Source organism: Perna viridis, chromosome 4 (genome assembly GCF_037379345.1).
Source record: "Perna viridis isolate PV_CMFRI_1.1 ecotype Kerala chromosome 4, ASM3737934v1, whole genome shotgun sequence".
NCBI classification, from domain to species: Eukaryota; Metazoa; Mollusca; class Bivalvia; order Mytilida; family Mytilidae; genus Perna; species Perna viridis.
The window spans coordinates 52,647,217-52,670,213 of NC_142448.1; the positions used below are offsets into that span (position 1 = coordinate 52,647,217).

The 22,997-nt window shown below is 33.2% G+C and overlaps 1 protein-coding gene across 2 annotated transcripts; it reads right to left on the reverse strand.

The window, feature by feature from the left end:
- Positions 1-1,676: 1,676 nt before the first annotated feature.
- Positions 1,677-22,583, reverse strand: LOC148620516 (uncharacterized). Of its 2 annotated transcripts, none has more exons than XM_088581432.1 (27): positions 22,422-22,583; positions 22,056-22,070; positions 18,588-18,830; positions 18,008-18,175; positions 17,170-17,354; positions 16,669-16,803; positions 16,260-16,420; positions 15,531-15,732; positions 14,968-15,080; positions 14,437-14,551; positions 13,782-13,985; positions 12,941-12,988; positions 12,495-12,686; positions 11,738-11,890; positions 11,342-11,545; positions 10,760-10,887; positions 9,815-9,944; positions 8,479-8,675; positions 8,143-8,236; positions 7,767-7,992; positions 7,348-7,529; positions 6,705-6,857; positions 5,903-6,048; positions 4,974-5,116; positions 4,432-4,529; positions 3,830-3,974; positions 1,677-2,419 (listed from the first exon to the last, which is right to left on the reverse strand). In XM_088581432.1, exons 1-27 carry the CDS (start codon positions 22,456-22,458, stop codon positions 2,346-2,348), a joined length of 3,891 nt encoding a protein of 1,296 aa, XP_088437558.1. In that variant the 5' UTR covers positions 22,459-22,583; the 3' UTR covers positions 1,677-2,345. The 2 variants fall into 2 exon arrangements, with proteins under 2 accessions (XP_088437558.1, XP_088437557.1); XM_088581431.1 differs by having other exon boundaries at positions 18,588-18,833.
- Positions 22,584-22,997: the final 414 nt, after the last annotated feature.

The following is a 22,997-nucleotide window of genomic DNA, read 5'->3' on the forward strand; positions in this document are numbered from 1 at the left end:
TGGGTTACATATTTTAGACCTTTTGAAAACAGAAAATCAAATAAAATCAATTTTTCGACAGACATTTTAAAAATAATTTATTCTAGCCTAACCATCATGCCATTTTGTAGATGTGTAACAACTTTCATTTGGAAATAGCAAGTAATAATGAAGGAATTGGCAAAAATGGGAAAAAGTTGGTGCGAGTACGGGTAGGGGCTACACATTTCAGACCACACCTACATGTATCTATGGACAAAGCAATGCCGCACCTATACTTATACGTACAGTATACGTATAGGGGGTGTAAACAGAATATGAAATCTGTAGGTTGCTAGCCTAGTCTTTTCCTGTTTTATGAAAGATGTGACGGTGTTTGTGTTTATATAGGTGGTATTGAAGTTCTATTTCTTGCGATATCATGTTACTTATGCTCTATAGCTTCAGAGATTTTGTCATGGCCGGATCTTGTATGGATTATAAATCAACCTGCATTGATGCATGGCCATAGTCACCTAAAGATTTCTTGATCTTGAATACTAGTACTTGTCCTCAAATCCTCCCTCAACTCAAATTTCAAACAATTGATCGCTTGAAATTGAAGATTTGTATTAGGAAAATGAGAGGATTTGAGGAAAATCTCAATTTGAGATTGTTTTTACGAAACGGGCCCTGTTTCATAACCGACATTCAACTCATACGTCATGCTAGATCTTGCCACGCGGAAGGACCCAGACTTTTTGTATCGTCCCTTGATTGCTCTTTGTAATTCAAGACATTGCAGGGGGCTTGTTTGACTATGCTTTATCATTTGATTGGATTGAGGGTACTTTGTTCAATTGTTCATTTATAATTTCTATCAATACATATTAACACGATATCCGCATATTTTCGGTTTGTTTGTTGTTTGTTTTTTTTGTGTAGAACATTATAAAATATAAGGATCAGGGTTGCTCAGGCAGTCACTTTGTCTCTTTGACATATTCACTATATCCATTCTCATTATATTTTACATATATTCTGCTTAAATCATAAATCTTCTTCCTTTATCTGTAAGTTATTTGTTATAAATTCTCAGTAGGTTTATTTATTTTTAAGCAGAAATATATACATATTAAGTTCAGTTTAACGTCAAGAATTTATCCACTATGCTGATATTTAAGCCGGATTCGTTTTGCCATTAATCTATGTACATTTGTGTACTACACTATCAGTAGCCCATGCATATATTGACTTTGTGGAACGATTCCGTGAGAATTGGCTCATAAGTATTTAGTTTAATGAAATTAAAAGGATAATTTTTAATACAAACAAATTTAAATAGGTACGCACTAAATACGATTAAATTAAGCTGACTATGTACAATTTATTAAAACAGATATGTGAGCGGCTTCCGACAAAAGTATAAGGGGAATGCTCATAGTCGTACAACTCTACAGGAAGTATAATGTATCAAGGCCTGCCGACTGTTGTCGAAGGAGTAAACTGTTGGAACACTTCTGAGGGAGACAGCATACATATTTTCAGTAATGGAGAAAAAAAATTAGAGCATAAAGCTATGTGAGGAATAAATACAATTAAAATTGATATAATTTAAAGCATACCAGTGTGAAATGGTCTAGTTTCGAGTTAACTTACTTGAAGTATTTCATTTAGACAGTTTTAAAACCATGACAATTCACAAATACGGAGGACAGATATAATTTTATTCTAAAAAGTTATAACAATTAAAACTAAAAAGAACAACACTTTAGTTTTGCTTATCTAACAAATAAAGGTTCTGTAAAAGGTATAAAATATAACATCGTAAAATGTAAAATTGTGTCGTCTTTCAACAACCATACAACATCATAATATCACAGTTTCACAACGAGTAATGCCGATGAAAGGAATGCATCGTTGTGGATAATATATTCACATTTATAACATATAACGATGATAATCTCAAAAGTATACTCAAATAATCGCAAAAATGTAATGTAATCTCAAAAATATAATTTCAGTATTCTTACAGTAACCAAAAATGTAAATAAAATGTTATTAAAAAGTAATAGGTTCATTGGTATATAAAAGTAAAAATTAAGTAAGAGATAAAAAAAAAAGTAATTACACACTTTGACCAAAAAGTAAATTATTAATAAAAAGAAATAATGTAAAAATAAAACTGAGCAAAAAGTAATCTAAAAGTAACAGAACTGTTCTACACGATGTACGAAATCTCTGCAATCTAAGAAGTAAAATGACTTAACCTAAAGTAATTAATTATCGCAAAATAACCACGAAGATGTAATAATATCATTTTTGTGTTTACTTTTGATCGCGGTATCAGTTTCAGCTACATAAATATCAGTCCTCAGTGACGATGTTTAATGACGCTGGAAATAAGCAGCAAAGAGGACCATTAGTAAAGTTGTCAGCCAGGAAACTTTGGTCATGTCACCTGAAAAGAAGAATATTAGTATATATACATTCTCACAAATAAAAAGTAATTAGACAATGAGACCAGCCAACTTTCTCAACAAATTTGAGTGCAATAATATTAGCATTAAAACCTATGATTTTTCAACACTGTATACTTATATTCCCCATACTCAGTTAAAATCCCGACTTAAAAACATTACACATCGTTGTTTTTCCAAAAAAGATGGTACACCTAGCTACAAATATATAGTTCTTGGTAGAGATTCCTCATACTTTGTAAGAAATAATTCCTAATCATCTTCCAAATATACAGAGGAAGATGTTTACAAAATGCTGGAATTTTTAATCGATAACATGTTTGTCCAGTGTGGTGGACGTGTTTTTCAACAAACGGTCGGCATTCCAATGGGAACAAATTGTGCTCCTTTACTTGCTGATCTATTTCTTCACTCTTATTAGGCTGACTTTATAGCTGATTTGATCGGAAAGAAAGAATATCGTTTGGCTAGATCCTTCAATCTCAGTTTCCGCTATATAGATGACGTATTATCTTTACACAATCCTAATTTCGGGGATTTGATACATCGCATCTACCCAAAAGAACTTGAGATAAAGGATACTACAGACACTGTGAAGTCAGCCTCATATCTTGACCTACAATTAGAAATCGATGGTAAAGGAAAACTATTGACCAAACTTTACGACAAACGTGATGACTTTTCGTTCAGAGTTGTCGACTTTCCTTTCGTCGTTGGCGGCGTCCCTTCGACTCCTGCGTGTGGGGTGTTCATATCGCGGCTCATACATTATGCCAGGGCTTGCCGAGGCTGCGCGGACTTTTTGCGTCGCGCTGGAGCTCTGACGAATAGGCTTCTGGGGCAGGGTTGTGTTGCTGCAGGGTTGAAGTCGTCGCTGCGGGGGTTTTGTGGTCGTCGTCGTGAACTCATGGGTCGTTATGATGTATCCATCAGCACCATGAAAACTGATTTATTCAACGGGTCATAGTTTTCCTTCCCTCGTTTGTCTACCCCGGACTTGACTTTTTATGAGCAACTCGGCGGGTGTTTCTAGAAAAGCAGAGGACGCTTACCCTACCGGTGCACCTGGTCCATGCTCCCAGATTTTAGTGGAGTCCGAGTTGCTCATTTACTTTTGTTACTTCGTATGTATGATTTTAGTTACTTTATGTTCTTTGTTGTGTATGTCTGTTTTCCATGTCTGGTCTTTGTCCCTGGATTACATTCTTTTGATTACCGCTATAACCTTGGTTCCCTTGATTACTCTTTCAACTTAATGAGACCATTTCAAATGTCAATTTGTATAAAGAACTGCCACAGAAAAAGGTCATGATGTTAGAAATGATTGAACTGTTACTGTCTATATGGAGAAAGGCCATTATTTGGTTTGGTTTACCACTGTTTATACTTACCCCCAGACTGCGTATCCGCAAAAGTAGTATTGGCGACATCTGTTAGAGCTGCCATCTGTGATGAGTCCAAAGCACTCCTTTGATCAGCTGTGGTAGATTGAGCTTGGCTGACACTGAATGTGTTAATCTGACTGGTCGTGAAAGCCTTTGTAAGTAAATATACATTCATTGAAAATAATTACTTTTATTTTGATGAGGTAAAATTATCAATTAATCAAAGGTGATAACTTACACACTAGAAAAGGTAATGGTTTAAGTCGATGCATCTCCTTTTAAAGTTTAAATTTTCAATCCATGCATTTCATTTTCAATTCATCATATCACTGAGAGAAGTAGCGCAGTATAAGCAAAACGTTGAAATTTGATTAGTGAACAGTGTCGAGAATACCAAAAGGGGAATAGGCAAACATAAGTCGCGCAAAGTAAAGCAAATTAGTAGAAAAAAATACAAACCCCACATAATACAAACATCAATCAGTTATAATATACCAATGTTGGAATTGCAGTTCTACTACAAAATGGTACCTTATTAGACAAATAAAACCACGACGGACATACCCAACTAAGCTGTATGTAATGACATTAACTCAATGGATACTTACAGCAAAGGTTGATGCAGGAATGTAGGAAACATGGTTAGCATCAATGGCATCGATTTGTGCTTCAGTCAATAGAGGAATATCATTTTGGTCCATGCCACCTGAGATATATAACAAATACAATGTTTTTTATATACTGACCATGGGACAACAATATTGAAACATGCTAGTGTATTTTTATCACTTATCTCAAACATAGGAACATTCTCCAGCCCCTTTGAACCTCTGATTCCCGCTTTTCAATCAGTTCCGATCGATATCACTTGATATCTCACCTCGCATGGAACATCGGTACAAAAATGAATAAAACTGTTCTGGTACTTGATTAGATGTTGATTGGAATGTTACTTGTGTTCAAAGTGCACCCAAAGAATCACAAAAACGTATAGTTTTCATACCAAATATTAGTACAAGAAGCATTTTGTTATGGATTTAATGGAAGAAATGTTCATCATGAATATGTGCTAATATGCCCAAAATTACTATCAATATTTCTTCATTTATAAGTCAAGCTTTCGAGTCACATCTTAAATATCGACACATACCAACCACCGTTCCGATGTTACTGACGGTTGTTGAGTCCCATGTGGTGACGTCACTTCCGTAAGCATTCTTAGCAAGGGCCATAAAGGAAGTCAATTGTCCCTCTTCGCAACTTGTCACATCACCAACTGCATCTGCAGCGGACCTGTAAAGCAATAAAAACACATGATACTAACTTAAGCATCAACAGTCCTAACACGAAGACTTGGTGTAAATCACTAGCGGGTGAATGAAGCTGTTCACAAAATTAAATTACAAAATGCTACGGTGTACATACATATCGTAGTAAGGAATGGTGGTCCTGTCATCATAGTAGTCTTCTTCACAGAAGTAACTTATTTCAAAGTCGTTTTGATATTGAAAAAAAAACAAAACAAAAACAAAACCAAAACCAAAACAAAAGCCAAAACAAAGACAAAAGCTCAAAGACGCACCAAAAATCTGATATATTTTGTAATTTCCCAAGAATTTTCAGACCTATCCAAGTTCTTTCCCAGGAGCAACAACGCATGAATAAGAATTTAATGTTTTATTTAGCCTTCTAAAACAAATATCAAAGCTATTCTATATATAAAAGTAAACTTTATGTACATGCTCGAAAAAATCAAAGAAGACAAAATGAAAACAGAAGTAAAAAAGAAGAGAAAAAATGTAAGAAAAAAGTTCAAACGGAGGTTTGAGACCGATCGCTGCTGGCCTAACACAATAACAACTTTCTTGTTTACTAAGTATCACATCGCCTATTATCCCTGCTGCACAGGATATGGAATTGATCATATGCACGAGCAATAGTTAGCAAGAATCCGCGAAGCCCTTCCAAATGCCGTGTACTAATTTGCATGAAAAATTGAGATTGTACCGATAATGACTGAGATGTAAATGCCCTGAAGAAGAAAATACACATCCGGATATCGGATTGGGATATGCTTACGAATATACACCGTGAGAAATAGCTGCAATATGGCCTGTAGTTGCTCCACAGGTCATATGACCTAGTGACCTCAATTCACTTGATGTTATAGTACTGGCATCACTTGACTTCTCTAATGTTAACCATCTGTCAAACAAAGCCTTTTTCTGTAAGAAGAGTATACCTTCTACTTTTACTGATCAAACGGTTATCCATGTTAAAAAACATAGATACTTTTAATGATACCTTCACTACAATTTTTAAGTAGCTCTTCTGCTATGAATAATGCAAAATGTGATACATTGTTGGAAAGCCTACATATTTTATATTTTTAATTTTTTAGAAATGATAATGTAAACAGAAATTAACATGTTGCTCTTTATATAACCATTTTTCATAGACAAGAGATATAAATGATATAGAAAATAGTATAAATTCAAAATTAAGGGAAATAACTCCGTAAATGACACTGAAACTATTTGATTTTTATGTGAACTATTTCCTGACCACAGACAGATTGGAATTATTGGAATGATTATACATTCCATCTTATAGACCGACAACACAACTTAATGACAAGAATAAAAATATGTTGCATTTATTTTTTGAGAGGGGAGGGATGTATCACATATTACAGAACTTGCATGATTCTTACAAAGACTGCTTCTTTAAAAATGTTTGCCTGATCTGTCATAGAAAAGCTTAAATTAATTCAAGTGAATTTCATTTAATGTTAATGTATATAGACCAATTGCACTACAACTGGATGTTTATATAAATGAATACTAGATTCCTATGGAAAAAAAGAAAAAACTGAACTCACGTGGGCATCTGTCCATCCATCGAATTCGCCCAGTTTACTGATTGCGTCCAGATCTAGTGTCAGCGCCTCAATTTCTGATACTGTAAGTCCTTGTACAATAACTCCGGCACTGTAGACTGTGGCAGCATCCCATGTTGATGTGGCACCCCATACCTGTAAACGAAACTATGTTGTATCTACAACAGGAAGTAAACCAAGACCAAGCGCGATTAAACATACAGAAAGTATAATTGTATAAATAAAGGTAAGAACTTTTGACTTTTCAATAGAGATGCACATCATACATGAACATATCAATTGCATCAAAGCCTGCCTAAGCATAATTTATTACAATCCGAAAAACTGTCTAAACCAGACCTTTTTAAAGTCCCTATATATATTAATTCAAATATATCTTTGAAAACGAACCAAACATATTCTACAGTCCATATATGGTTAGGTCTAGATACGTTTCACTGTCCCAGTATTTAATTTTAAATAAGTATAACTACTGACTGAGCAATCATTGGGTCGGAATTCTTTCGTACTCTATCATTACAAATACATAGTCAAAACTATGATAATAACTAAACGTATCACGTGACACTTATAGCTTTACGAAAAAATGTATAATGTAAGTGCAAATTGAAATGTTTTGGCGTACAGTACTACGTTTTCCAACGTTAGCCAGAGCCTCTGTTTGGTCAGTGCTATATTCCGTAACAGCTCCCAGAATATCTACACAGTCTGTAAACTCAGTGTCATCCAGGTTGTTGATTTGGTCCAGTGTAAGAGCAGATAACCCTGATGTTCCGATGTTTCTCATGTATGAACAGGTCAAAGATGCTTTAATGTAGATCACATATATCAATTTTATAAATGTCACTACTATAAATATCACCAGTTTGCTGATGTTTCCCGCTGTTTGCACATTTTTAATTAAACAAAATTTATGTATATTGTAGTTTACCATTTATAAGATAATTAAGATCCAAATATTGGTTAGCTCTTAATTAAAAACAATGATACTGATGTAATAGCTTAAACGTTTTTAGAAAAATCTAGCTTCTACCGAGTACTCACATGTTGACCTCTTCCTTCGACCACTGCTAGAACCAGACGACGATGTTTCACATGCATCCTGGGATTGCAGCAACCTTTTCATGACCCGAACCTTGTTTGCCTTATACGATGTATCATCTTTGTCGGTCGTATCCATTTTAAACCCCTTCTTTTTCCTCTTTGTTTCCTCATCCTCTTTGTCTTTGAAGGCTTTTGCGACCTTATCACTCATGTCGCACAGAACTTCCTGAAAGCGATGGAACTGTAGGTTAATGTTAATTTTTAAGTACTAGTTTTCATAGATCCATTCTGACATGTCTAAATAAAATTGATTTAAATATGCAGTATGTTCTTATTCATGATCGAATTTTTAAAAGTGAAATAAAATATTCGTTACCTTGTCAATGGAATCGAGTTGAGTGTCAGACATTTCCCCGATGGATGTACCTAATGTAAGTACGCTGGTGGCGTCCACCTTAGAACCATCATTTCTGCAAACAAGTGTTAAGAGTAACAAAACAAAGCAAAACAAATTTCCACCGAAACATATGTACATACAAATAAATGCGTATTGTTGTTTCCTTTGATTATTGGACGTTTTAGGCATAACAAACGTTATAAAATGTTTCCAACAGAAATACAGAATCAAGTGGTATGATTCTAAGAAGTCGTTACCAATTAGAACCTTAAACATTTAACACTTTCATTTCTTTTAAAGTCACTTAATACTCACAAGTCTAACTTGCTCATTACGTTGGAGGCCAAAGCTTTTCGTTCCTTAGCACCTAAAGGACACTTTTCTATTTCAGAGGCGTACTCCTCAAGAGCCTCAGAATCCAATCGACTGATTGCTGAGCTATCAATACCACATACAACGTTACCAGTTTCATCCAGATCATCTTTAGTGATGTCCCCTGTGGTGAATTTACCCTGTAAAAATGTAATCCCGGGTTTACTGCCGGGAAATCACTTTCGTTATGAAGAGGATAGAACTCAAATAGATAATAACAAACTATTCTACAAATTGTTACTAAAAGTGGTTACTATTTTATTGAATTTGACCATAGCTGACAAATATGACATGGGTATGTGCATAATGAACTACATTAATATTTCTATATGGTCAGATTTCAAGAGAAAGCATAAAGCCCTTCTGTCTATATAGCCCCTCTGTCCAAACCTATGTTATATATATATACAACGTCTCAGAATGTGACGACTCTATTCACTACACTGCTCCATCGCATCAAATTGATACAGGGAAGATAACGTAAACTTATAGAAGGGCCTGAAAAATTCCCAACGATGTTAGAACTGTCAAATTTGCGAAACAAATTTTTGTCGTTCCCTCCGCGAGACTCGAACTCGTACAAATGTGACATCTATGGCAACACCGCCTGCACTAAGTCCAGCGCCCTAGACCACTCGGCCATCTAGGCTATATACTGAAATATAACTTTCGCTGGCCGGGTGATTCCTCCTCGTAGGATTAATCTAGGGCTGTAACTTAGTACACGATGTATGGTAGTACGGGACAGTTCATCTAGGTGTTATTATGTAGGATAGAGGATCAAATTAATGATGCATGTCACAACAAATCAATATTATACAACGTCTCAGAATGTGACGACTCTATTCACTACAATGCTCCATCGGATCAAATTGATACAGGGAAGATATCTAGATGAACTGTCCCGTCCCGTACTACCATACATTGTGTACTAAGTTACAGCCCTAGATTAAACCTACGAGGAGGAATCACCCAGCCAGCGAAAGCTATATTTTAGTATATAGCCTAGCTGGCCGAGTGGTCTAGGGCGCTGGACTTAGTGCAGGCGGTGTTGCCATAGATGTCACAGCGGTACGAGTTCGAGTCTCGCGGAGGGAACGACAAAAATTTGCTTCGCAAATTTGACAGTTCTAACATCGTTGGGAATTTTTCAGCCTCTCTATGTTTTATAGATATATCTAGCTCTTCTGTCTTTACAGAGACTATGTTATATATATTTTATATAAATAGAGCCCCTCTGTCTATACAGAGAGTTATCAAAGGTACTAAAGCTGCATACTTTGGCCTCCATGACAAACTTAAATCCATCTTTCATATTATTTTTATCCATGACTTCTTTATCAGCCCCTGCAAGAACACTGACTACGGCATCTTTGTTACTGGTACCAAACTTCTTCATCTCATCATAACTAAAACAGATGTTCAGATTAAAACGTGCTAATATCTTGTGTAGTATAGTATATTTATTTTTATCGGATATATTATACGGCGAATGACTTACTTCGTAGTTTCATATTTTTTTGGTCGCACATGGAAAATGTCATATTTAATGATAAGTATTTTGATGAAATGCTTCGAAATGAGATAAGAAATAAAACGTCTAAATATACCTTTCATAGAAAAAAAACCAGAATATTTTCTTAGGTCCTTGTCCGCAATGGCAAAACCTCAGGGGATATTTCAGGAGTTAAATTTCCCGAACTGTTTAAAAAGTTTGTTAATTTTGGGCTTAAAGTGTGTAAAAATGAACACGATAACCTGGCAAACCCCCTTTTAATATATTTATGAACCTGCCTCTGCCACATCCAGAATGTGGTCTGAAGATTTGTTGTAATAGAATATACCGGTATACTGTTATGAATTACACAACAATTCATGTACTGTTCCAGTTAGGATTTGTTCAATTTTTGACCAAGTTTTGCTTGCTAAATCAGCTTTGCGGTCAATTTACACTTGTTCATAATACTTGATCCTTAATCAAAACATTTAGTTTGGGATTTTTTTTAGAATTACGGACCAATCCGTTATTGACGTCACAGCATCAAATTATTTAATTCAAAACCCATGTTGCACAGAGAGACCAAACCAATAAGGAGGCTTATTACAAATCAAATTAAATCTTAAATTTGAAAATAATGTTATCTCTTTTGAATAACAAATGATCATCAAACCCCTATATGCAACGCAACCAAATAATCATTTATTAACCAATATATCTATATACCTAAATTGTGCCATCAGAGCAGGTGCTGTCTGACTCAGGGTTGAACTGTCAGTACTAGATTCTATTTCATTCTCGGTGGAAGAGTCAAAGTTTGTCGCTTCTTTGTACGATTCTAAAGCTGCTTTTACCTGAGAAGAAACATTGAAACAAATGATTTTTTTCTGAGGAAAAGTGTAAAATGTGAGGGTTCATAAAAATGTATTAGTACTTTATATGAACAACAATTAATTCTACATTATGGTGTTTCCAACTTACTGGTTTAACCTTGATATTGCCATTTGACATACGAACTTTCCTTTTGACTTTTGCCTAGAGTTTATCTGTTCTGTTATTTTCCTTCATTCTAACGTGATTTGGTGATTAATAACATGTATTTAAATGGTTCTTTTTGATACATGATAAAAAAGTAGATTTCAAATGAACAAAAAAGTCAAATAGGTCCTTTTCAATAATTGTTAAAATGGTGACCTTGTTAACGAACAACAGTCTTAAACCAAGCCCTTCTTAATACCTGGATATTTACTTGGTAATTTTTTATACATAGTGAGTTAGTAAGGTTGCTAATACACAAGGAATATTTACCTGGTCCTTTCTGATACAAGGTGAGTTAGTGACGGCATTCATCTTGTCAACACACTCGCTGTCTCTTGAAATGTTTTTGATATCAATTGAGGAAAGCCCACAGGCTATTTTTTCAATATTTTGGAGACGTTGAATGGTGAAGTTGGTATCAGCGGCATCAAGGTCTCCAAGTTTTTCCTTTAATTTTTTCATCAAAATGCCAGCCTAAAAAATGAAAATTTTAATTCAGTTAAAATAATGAAAATAGATGTTTCCGGCTCAGGCGATTACAAAAAAGTTACATGCATGCATCACACATTAAAGGAATCAATATAGCAAGAAGGATAAACATATGAAGTAAATTCGATTATCTGTCTTTTCTTTTATCTTTTGTTTGGTTTAACCACTTTTACATACCCGCTTGTTGTCGACTTCAATAGTGACCTCAGCTGACTCTCCAGTTATATCAGGCAAATCAGAAAGTTGGGCATTTATCAAAAGATCAGTTGGAATATCACCTCCTAGTCCGCTTTCAATAGCTTTCTTTACACCACTGACACTATTTTTGACCTGTAGAAAACAGAGCATGGCTAAAAGATTGCCAAGGTTGTTGATTTATCTGTGATCTTGTTATTTTTCTTCTAAAGTTCCAGAGGACATTCGAATGCAATTTATATCACATAGAAATCAAGTGAAGTCTATATTCATATAAATCAGTTTAAATTTAAAACGAGAATAATGTCTTGCAATGTACGAGAACCAAATATTATGTTTTAATATTATCAGTAATACATTTTTTATAAGAATAGTTTGAACAACGTAAAGTAGCTAGAGATCTCTATTCGACAGGTCCAGTCCACCATTTCACATCGTAGGTAATAATACGCCACAGAAAGAAGTTTACACTTATTCATTATCATGATATAAAAAAAAATCGTTAAAAGTATAGAATGTGGTCTACAAAATTACCACTTACCGTTCTATGTGCATTAGCTTTTAGAATGAAGTTGGATTATCTATTTTTGTAGGCATCTAACGATAAAAGTATCTTTCTTCATGTGCATCTTATTTTTATGCATAACTTGTGAACCGATATTTGGGATGGCCAGACGGACAGATAGAGTTGTCCCACCAAACCAACAAATCTGTTTACTGGTTCTATATGTATTTTTACCTTTTCCATCAAAGCAGATATGATAGCTTTTGATGGTTTATTATCTGTGTTCCTGCTTTTCTTGATATTAGTTGCAAACATATCAATGATGTCATCTCCAAAAACGTTGTCAGGAATCTTTTTAAGATCTTTGGCTTCAAGGGCAACTACTGCAGAACCTAGATTTTCAACATCGGATTTTGAAAATTGGTCCTGTAATGGCAAGATTTTTTTCACAGATACATATTTCCGCAGTGATGTGCATTTTTTTCCATTCGATTCAATATTTTGATATACTTCATATTCTATTAAAATTGATTCTTAAAAAAGTTTTCTGAATTCAGATGTACTATTTAAGTCTTTCACTTCTTTCATTTAATTTACATTCTAAGAAATGACTGAAACTTCTATTTTAAAAAAAAATTGAAAAATCTTTCAGTTGAATATTATAGTCGTGTAAGACTTACAAATGTTTTCCCACTGGCCGACTTTGCTGCTTCAAACACTTTCTTGGCCTAAATGAAATATTATTTATTATTAAATAAGATCGAAGACTAAATATTTGTTCATTATTATTATTGTCAGTTTAATTGAAACCAATTAAATCGTGAAGAATGGGACGTTTAAACTTGCAAATGAGATTCTCATGTGCTCACACTACGTTGTTCATTTGTAAAATTAAATGCATTCATTTTCTCAAATAATATTGAAATGTAACCAAGTGATTTCAAAGTCATTGACTTTATGTGAAATATAAGAAAAAAATTACTATTTATTTTGAATCGAGTTTCCCTGGTATAATTCGTTTTAGAATTATTCGATATGGACATAAACAGATGAACAAAGAAAAAGCAATCAACTCACTGCACATATACCTTATATGCAAAACAATTTAAAAGAATACCCAATACTTCTGAATTTAATCAAATAAAACTGTTATTTATTGCAGTAATCTAACATCACTTTATAAAAAATAAAGTTTAGAAAACTTTGCTTGTAATCAAAACAGAGAAAGATTGAAGTGATAAAAACTTTGTCCACAAATTGTTACTGTCGTTATTTTTTACTGAAACATCTAGTTTTATTTACTTTCTTGTTTCTCGGGTTAGTTTTCATGACGACGAATGACGGAAGGAGAAATCCAATTTTAGTGCAATTGTTTTTAACTTGTCACAACCAGACAAAATGATTAGAGAATTTAAAAAAATACTTTATTTTCTTATATTTCAATACAAATAAAATGGTAATAAAAGATGTCCCCAAAAAGAAACAAGAGAGGACCAAACATTTATTTTTGGTTGTTCGTACCATTGCTCTTGTTGTTATAGTCATATTCTTCATTTTACCACCAGAAAATGCGCTGCCCAGGACATTTGCAGGAATTCTATCGAAAGACTGCATTGGCAGAAATTTGATTAGAGGTCCTATACAATCGATGGTGGCCTGATCATATGTTGAAGGATCCCTGAGGCTTGGTACTCGGTCTACAACAACTTTTGTCAGCTTTGCTAACTAGATTTGCAAAAAAATATTTTAATTAGGAATGTACATACATACAAACATTAAACTACTAAAGTAAACTATTTAAAAAAAAAAAAAAATCGGGAAAAATAATTTGTAGCTGAATCTTGCAACATAGTAAATTAATGTAAACATTTAATCTTGGTTTTTTATTAGCAGATGCACACTTTTGTAAAGGAATTCTATTTATACGTGTTCAATATCCTAGTTAATTGAGAAATAATCTTGTGAAACTGTTTATCTCATAGCACAAACATATCGGTATACTGACATACACTGTACATCTGTATGGCAAAACAGAGTACCAGTATTTGTATACTGGCATACATAGTATGCTTATTGAGACATGAATATGAAATGGTAGCAAGGACGAAATACTTAAAACAACAGGCATGCACCAACTTATTTGCCAAGACATCTTCATTACTCAATCCAAACTTACATCAGCGTCTTCGTAATCATCAGCCTTATCACAGATTTCACAAACTGCTGCTTCCAATTCAGTTTGGTCTAATTCATTCAACAAACTTCTATTGAAAACCATCATTTTGAAGGAGCTAAAATAGAGATAAGAATGGTAAATAAGTGAGTAATAGTAACATTTAAAAGGTTTAAAGGGATTAAACACAAATAAAATACAAAGTGCCCTTCAAATTGATCTTGATCATTGTAGGGAAGACGCGTCATGTTCTAGATGAAAATACTTTTTGTAATAGGGATACACTGTTAAGATGATCCAAACAAAAGCATAGAAATTGAAATACAGTGTAAGTCAATCCTATGTTTGTTGTATGAAATAGAAGACCGATTTGTGCCACCTATTTCATTGCTAAAATACAAAAAAAAAATATTCATAATCATTGCTAAGTTTGTGATGAAGTAGTATTTGTGGCATATATTTTTTATACTTAAATACATGTACATATAATTGACACAACACTTTTAAATGGTAAAAAAAGTAAAGAACACTTACTTCACGATTTGGTCTTTTGTAAGGTCCTTTGGTTGCACCGTCTGTAAAACTTCTATCATGAATTTAATGCCAGATTTTGTGTCCGTCTTACTGTAATCAACCTTTGACAACATCTGAAAAAAGATATATATTCAAATTCATTTTATTATTCATAGAAGGTAAAATTTTATGTTAAAAGAATAAAATGATGGAAGAAGGGATGAATTATTTACCGATAAAAACATAAGCTCAGTTGAAACTAAATAATACTGTATTGTTCGTATAGGTCATTGTATTTACGAATACATCATCTCCATATTTATCACTTAATATTTTATATTTTCAAATCTGCATAAAGAAGTGGGTATATACAGAGCCCTCAAACTATTTTAACTTCTACATATTTGATGTTAATCTTGGGTTACATAACACTACTGATGTGATAGGATGAGATAAGATTACCTGTTAATAAATATTTTTAAGGAAACAATATCGTAAAAATCAAATATGGTGTGCTATAATTTCAATTAAAATGTGTCCTAATTAAAAAAAAAGATATATGAAACTAAAATAAGAGCACTTACTTCTGTTTTTGAAATAAGATCTCCCATCATTGATGGATCAGCTCCACAGATAGACAGAAAATCAGCTAGAGCGTCTTTGTCACCAGAAGACAGAGAATTACCCAATCTTTTATCATTCTTGAATTTTTCAATGGTTATGTTGGCCAAAATGTTTATTTCACGCTTACCAAGTTTGTTGCAGTGGCTTGATAAACTGTCCATGCTGAAAAGAAATTGATCATATTTGTTTATACATGTGGGCAAACAAAGAATGAAAAGAAAACAAAGAAAACAAAACAGTAGATTTAAAATAATATGTATTTTCTATAACCTCATTTTGAGAAATTCTACTAATGAACTGATAGTCTATGCAGGTTATGTGTGCCTTAATCTACTAAACTGTAAATTTTTACACATGGACATAATAAAATGGGATGCCCTATTTCTAATTCTAATAGATGTCCCACATTTTTTATCACAATTTCAATAGTAAGTTTCATTCGTTTTTGGTAAGTTGGAAGATACTTGATCTAACTAAGTGTACAGTTACTTTGATTGCATCTAACTACAATTTTTATAATATAACCGGTCATCAGTTCAATGTACTTTTGTTTAGAATTTGTGATTCCTTGGATGATATAAAAAGATTCAATCGAGTTTTATAATGATACAATCTTTTTAAGTCAATTTTTAGGCTAAAGGAAAATAAAATTTCTGCATGGAATAAGTAATATAAAACACTGAACATACTTGTCAACCATGACATCAGGGGGAGCGATCTTAAGACATTCCATTTTCAGGACTTCAGGGCTGTATTTCATTGTCAAATTCCATTGTTCTTTGTCCCAACTAGTACAGTTGCTTTGGTCAATGAGAGAGGAAATGTCTTTGGCACTGGCTGCTCCGGATTTCTGGAATCATTTTTAGAGATATTTAAGCAAAACAATAATAATAGTAAAATAGAATTTAAAAAATAAAGTAATAAAAAAAAAACAAAACAAAATGCAACTCAGGGTATAAAAAATATCATTCGTACATGCTCTTAGTTCATTTACTTTTAAAAAAAATAAATATTACTGTTCAATATTGTCTTCAAATAAATCAATAGTCTGTTTCAATTATTTACCTTAATGGTTTAGGTTATAGATATTTAACTTACCAATAGGATTCGACCACAATCCAAACGACGGGAAACGGCGACTCTGGTAAAACAATCCGTACCCTTCAGAGCCTTGCACAAAATCAATTTTTGACCATCATTCATTTTGTCATACATATTTTTTTCAACTCTACCCTAAAAAGGTAAAAAAAATTGTCGCATTCTTTTGTTGTTTAAATAGAAAAAAAAATCATTTATATGAAAAGAAATGATATAGGTATCATGAATAATTCCAGTCTTTTTTTTTTTATCTTTGTTCCAATTTTTAGAATGTTTTCTTTTTAATGCTGCAGGATTTTACGGAAACAACTTCATACACATCATAAAACAGAAACTTCGTTCAAAACCATCAAATATCGGTAAAAATGTTTTCTGTTTTCCATGTCTTGCCTTTGTCCCTGGATTACACTCTTTTGATTTCCGCAGAATCTTAGTTCAGTGGATTATTGTTTGAATTATAAAAAATGTACTAATTCATATGATATTTATCCTTTTGTTAACCTCAAGTATGGCGAAGTGGACAACTGTAACCCCGACCAATCGTTCCAGTTGTTGTGGGGTCAGTTGTCGTGGATCTTCAAAGAATCTAATTAGCGATTCCGTTCCTAATCTTCCCAATTTGGCCCAGCTGTCAAGGTAAACCTTCAATCCATCACATGTGGCTCCAAAGGCAGTGGTCTGAAACACTAAATAAAGAAAATGTGCCTTTGAATATAACCTCAAAATGTAGTCTAAGTCTAGTACGTAATAAATGACAACAATTTCGAATTGATCTATAAACATCCATAATCCCGTGTTTTAATGTGATATGGACATTAAAGTTATATGAATAGTGATCGCATTTTTCAATACACTAAGGAATTTTGAGGTAACTTTAAAATTCAATTTAAATAGAACTCACATTCTGACTATTAATGTGTCTTATCAGTTTGTAAAGAACATTTTAAAGTTTATGCATGAAAATAAAATTTTTCAAAAAATCGCATGGCCATGACGGGTGAAGTTAGATATATAATGCGTTATGATTTAAACGAGAATAAAAGTTGAGGACCTTCGAAAAAAAATAATGTAAACTAGTCATAGAAAGTTTTGTCCAAATTAAAGGGTTATGGTTTACACAATATCATTTTATATTGCCATAATTATTGATGTGCACAAATTAATTTCCCGGATTAACCAAATGACCACATTATTTCATCTCACAGGTGGAGACACAACTCGTTTTATATTGGTCACCTTAATAAAGTACCAACTCTTGAGAAAAACCAAGTAATCCCAAAAATGATAATATCCCTTATTACACGTTTCAGTACCTGACAGAGACCAGTTTCTTACTTACACGTTGTATTTTTCATAATGTCGAAGTCCTCCTTAGCTTTAGTGGGCAAGGCGTCGTAAGCTTTAATCTTGATTTCCCCAAACTCATCAAATGCCATACACACCTTGGTTTTGTCTTTGAAATACTGACAGCTTTGGCATTCTCTTGGACAGAAATAGGATACCTTGACTATAAAATATTTATATTTAGGTGAAATACTTGCACCTAAACAATTTTCTTGAAAGAATAAAGTCGGATTCACTATAAACGTGACATTGGATACCATTTGCCCTTCCATAAGTAATTTAAGATAATTTTGCTTCGATTTTTATACTGTAGGTAAATTTTGTGACATTGATGTTGATGTCGACTATAGTTGAGTAAAAATTGTTCGCAGCACTTTCGGGTGTTACTTTTCTTTAAGTTAAATTCCGTTTCCTATGTGATAGAAAATATATTGTACATACGAAAAGGGCATTTATCCTGGCTTATATCATATTGATAATTTTTATTAGGAGAAGGCTTTCTGATTCAACAATAATCAAAATATCATGACTGAAGTAGAAATAAAAAAAAACATAACCTACGAAATCTTACGAACCCTGTGGAGGCATGGTAAACCCCTGGGGCCTAGTGAATCCTCCCTGCGGTCTTGTGAATCTAGGTTGCGTGAATCCTACTGGAGGCCTTGTGAATCTTTGTTGTGTGAATCCACCTGAAGGCATTGTGAACCTCGGCTGAGTGAATCCACCTTGAGGCATTGTGTATTTTGGCTGCGTGAATCCACCAGAAGTCATCGTGGGACCACCTTTACTGCCGGGCAACTTTTGTCCCAAGATCAAACCTACTAATAAAAGAACGATACGTTGTTTTCACATTTTACATGCATATTTTTATTTTCTATTGCATCGGTTTATTCAATCATGTATTGCTTGCTATTGATTTGAAATATCCAGTTGTGTTTTTGACGGAGTTAACGTAAAACTAAATTATCGATTGTTGGTGTGAGTGTGTGGATGATAATGGCTTTATTGTTGTTTTCTAATTATGTTGACAAAAAATTAACAATTAAAAATTATGTTTCTGTACAAAAAGTTATGTTGAACTTCATAATCGTTCATTCATTTGTACAGACAACAATCAAAGACAGTTATACAACACACGTATGGTGTACCAGGTATGATTACAACAATAGTTAACTTATTAGAATAACAAGAAATGACTTAATTTAGTGTTTTGTATATCAGCAAAAAAATCCAAAGGCATAAACAAAAGGGTAACTCAAATATGTCACAACCCAAAACCACGGCCTGAAAGTGAGACCAGGAAACAAATACGACCTAAACAATGAAGCAAAGTGAATAAAGTAGACAAAAATCACTGGCAGTATGAACCCCCTTAAAAAAACAACAAAATAAAACAATCAAACAAACACACAAACAAGCAAACAAAACAAAAATCAAAACAAAAACAAAAACAGAAAAACAAATAACAAAAAGCACAAAACAAACATTTTTTTTCCGCAGCTGCCGTCAATCTTCTTGTTGAATTGGCTATCGTGAAGCCCGAAGATTTTTTTATTAGCAGTGTACATTTGCTGTTTTAGATGGACAGATGGTATTTATAAGTAGATACACGAACTCGAAATGTTAAACTGATATTTAAATTAACGTTTTACTTAAATAGGACCCCTTCCAACTTTTATTATCCATTGTCATATAGAACCCCTTCCGGCTTTTATGATCCACTGTCATATAGGACGCCTTCCAGTTTTTATAATCAATTGCCATAGAGGACCCCTTTCAGCTTTTATTATCCTTTGTCATATAGAACCCCTTTCAGCTTTGTTATTTTATTGTCATATAACACGCCTTCCAGTTTTTATAATCCATTGTCATAAAGGACCCCTTTTAGCTTTTAAAATCCATTGTCATATAGGACGCCTTCCAGCTTTCATAATCCATTGTCATATAGAACCCCTTTCAGCTTTTATATTTCATTGTGATATAAGACGCCTTCCAGTTTTTATGATCCATTGTCATGAAGGACCCCTTTCAACTTTTAAAATCCATTGTCATAAAGGACCCCTTTCAGCTTTTATAATCTATTGTCATACCAAGGTCACAGTTAACAAATTGAAAGATAAAACAAGATAAACATAAAATAATTGATAGCATAGAAGCGACTGATGCAACAAATAAACCACATGTCAATCTTCATGCATGTAATTTTCTTGATAAAAGACAATCGTAGCTTAATACTAAGTTCATCTTCGGCAACTAACAAATACTTGAAACATTTTGTTCAATAAACAATCAAAATTATAAACGAATCATGAGATTTTTTTGCAGAAATTACCATAGAATAGAACAAAAAATTCTCGATGTAAATAATAAGAACTATCGTATATTTTTTGTTACATACATCTGAAATGGTAACAAAAAAAAGAGTCATGTGTTGTATTTGAATCAGGACATCTTTGTGACACTACATAGTACAAGTATATTTATAAAGTAAGATGCAAATTAATTCAGTATGGAGTCAGTGTTTATATCAGATCATGCGCATTACCATCCATATTCGGTGAACAATAAACATAAAAAGAAAGACTGAAGTCTTCAAAGTCGATAATCTTCAAATATTCTCTGTCACTGATTTTGGGCTTACTTTCAACATTTGAAATGGCACGAATGCGATATGCGCTAAATTCGGGTGACTTCCGCTAAAATCGTGGTTCTCTTGATTTGATCGCGTACTCTTTCGTAACCGTGATGACCCGAATGTTTTCAACTACCCGGAACCAGATTAAACAACTGGCAATGACTATATACAGATATCGGGGGCCTGATAATATATATGACCTATAGTCCATTTGTACTGATCCCTTGTGTTTGAATCAGAAACTGGGTAATAATACATAAATTCAATACTAACGGATCATTTCATCTCTTAATGTAAACTTCCCGTTCTCATGCAAGCAACATAGACATGTGTATGATATTTAAAAAAAAAACAAGGGAACCAGATTAGAAAGCAGATTAAACAACTGGCAATGAATATTCATAGATATCGGGCCGTGTTAATGCATATGACCTTTATAGCCTAGTAACGAGTCCCTATGCCTGAATCGGAAATTGGATAATGTTCAACGGTAACGGATCATTTCATGTAAACTTCCCGTTCTCATACAAGTAAGAGACACACGTAGAACACACGTGTATGACATTTTAGAGGTACATTTTTATCACGTATGAAGCTAAAACTATGACGCTATGGCTAAACACGGCTCAGATCTGCAGCATTACATGGAGTATAAAAATATAATTGGGCAAATCATATGCGAATATAATGTAGTGAAATTACGAGTGCAAAAAGTCGTTAAGAATATTAACGACTTAAAAAGTGTATTTTTTGTATCAAGTACTTCTTATTTAAAATTGTTCTATTTGTTCTATCAGTTCTTATATGTAATATATTTTATTCGATTCGCTTCATTGTGTGTTTCCTTTTGTACGTTCTAGTCATTTGTTTGGAATTTAATGTAATTGAATTGTCCCACTGTTCACGATTCTTATTTTTGCGGATATTTAAATAGTTTTAGTAAAATGTTCAAGAATAACAAAATAAACCTAAAATCAGTGAGATAGTTTAAGCAGTAAATCTTTTTTGTACCACTTCAGGATGATTGAGAAATACATATTACTATAAAATATGAAAAAGTGTGGTTTAGGAGATGCAATAATTCAGGAAAATAGCTTTTCTCAAAACTGTAAAATGTCTGTTTTTTTTTCTTTAATATTTGTACCTCCTCTGGATAGGTATACTATTAGAAAAATATTTTTTGGTGTTTGCTTATTTCGCAAGCAAGAAAAAAATCGCGTAAACAAATCGACAAAAATAACATTATTGAAAAGATGAAAGATAGCATTGCAGTTGCAAAGAAAATGGTGGAATTTAAAAAAAAAAATCCTAAAACGCAAAACAATATAAAAGTTGGTTTACAATACTTTGCGTGATTAGAATTCCCAAAAGCTGAAGCTCCTAACTTGTAGTATAAAAGGGATCTTACCTTGCATAAGGAGCACTATAAAATAAAAAGAACATAATTAGTATTAAATTGTTTGATTATTCTCTATCATTTTGTTTAGATCTTGGGAAGATACATTGAATCATTTAGTTTCGCGGAGAAGAGAAATAAGGTACATAAATGGAAAAAGCACAAATCCAACTTATGCTTGAAAGACACATAAAAATGTTAGTTGGGCAGGAAATTGCAAAATTTTACCAAAATACTTAATTTGTTTATATATAAACGGTTATGGTCAAATATTCTACTATAGAGCATTTACAATAATAAAAAGAATAAAATTATTGTTGTAATACTTTAGCTCAATTGAGGCTTAAGGCTCATAATAAAAAGATTAAGTTGTCTTACCTGCTCCTAAAGCCCAAAGCTGCTTTTTAGATCCCATGATACTCTGTTGATATAACCACCGACCAGCAGCGGCCAGAACTAACCAGGAGAATGAAAAAGAGAAATGGATCGATGTCAATATAAATACATTTAAATTATAAACTTAAATTAAGCATGGATTGACCTCGTTATACCATATTGTAATGTACCAATGTGTTTAACCAATATAATGATCAATTTGCGTGAACTTGTAATGATGTTGCTTAGCGAAATCATACACAGTTATGTTAGGTCATGTGTTTAATCTACATCTTTGTTTATTCATTATTTCATGAGTGCTTCAGAAACTGAGAGACATACAAATAGCATCCTTTGTTATGCTTATCAAATATTTACGAAGATCCATGTCTTGTTTTGAAAATGGGTTTAAATGTCATGCAAATTGCATTCAATATTAGACGAAATTTCTATGTCCGTTATTTCGTATTATTCTCTCATTTACGAAAAAATATTGTTTTTAATAAACATAGCTAAAGTTTTAAACGCCAAAAGAATTCAGACATTTAACTTCACCTGAACTTACCTAATGGCACCTGC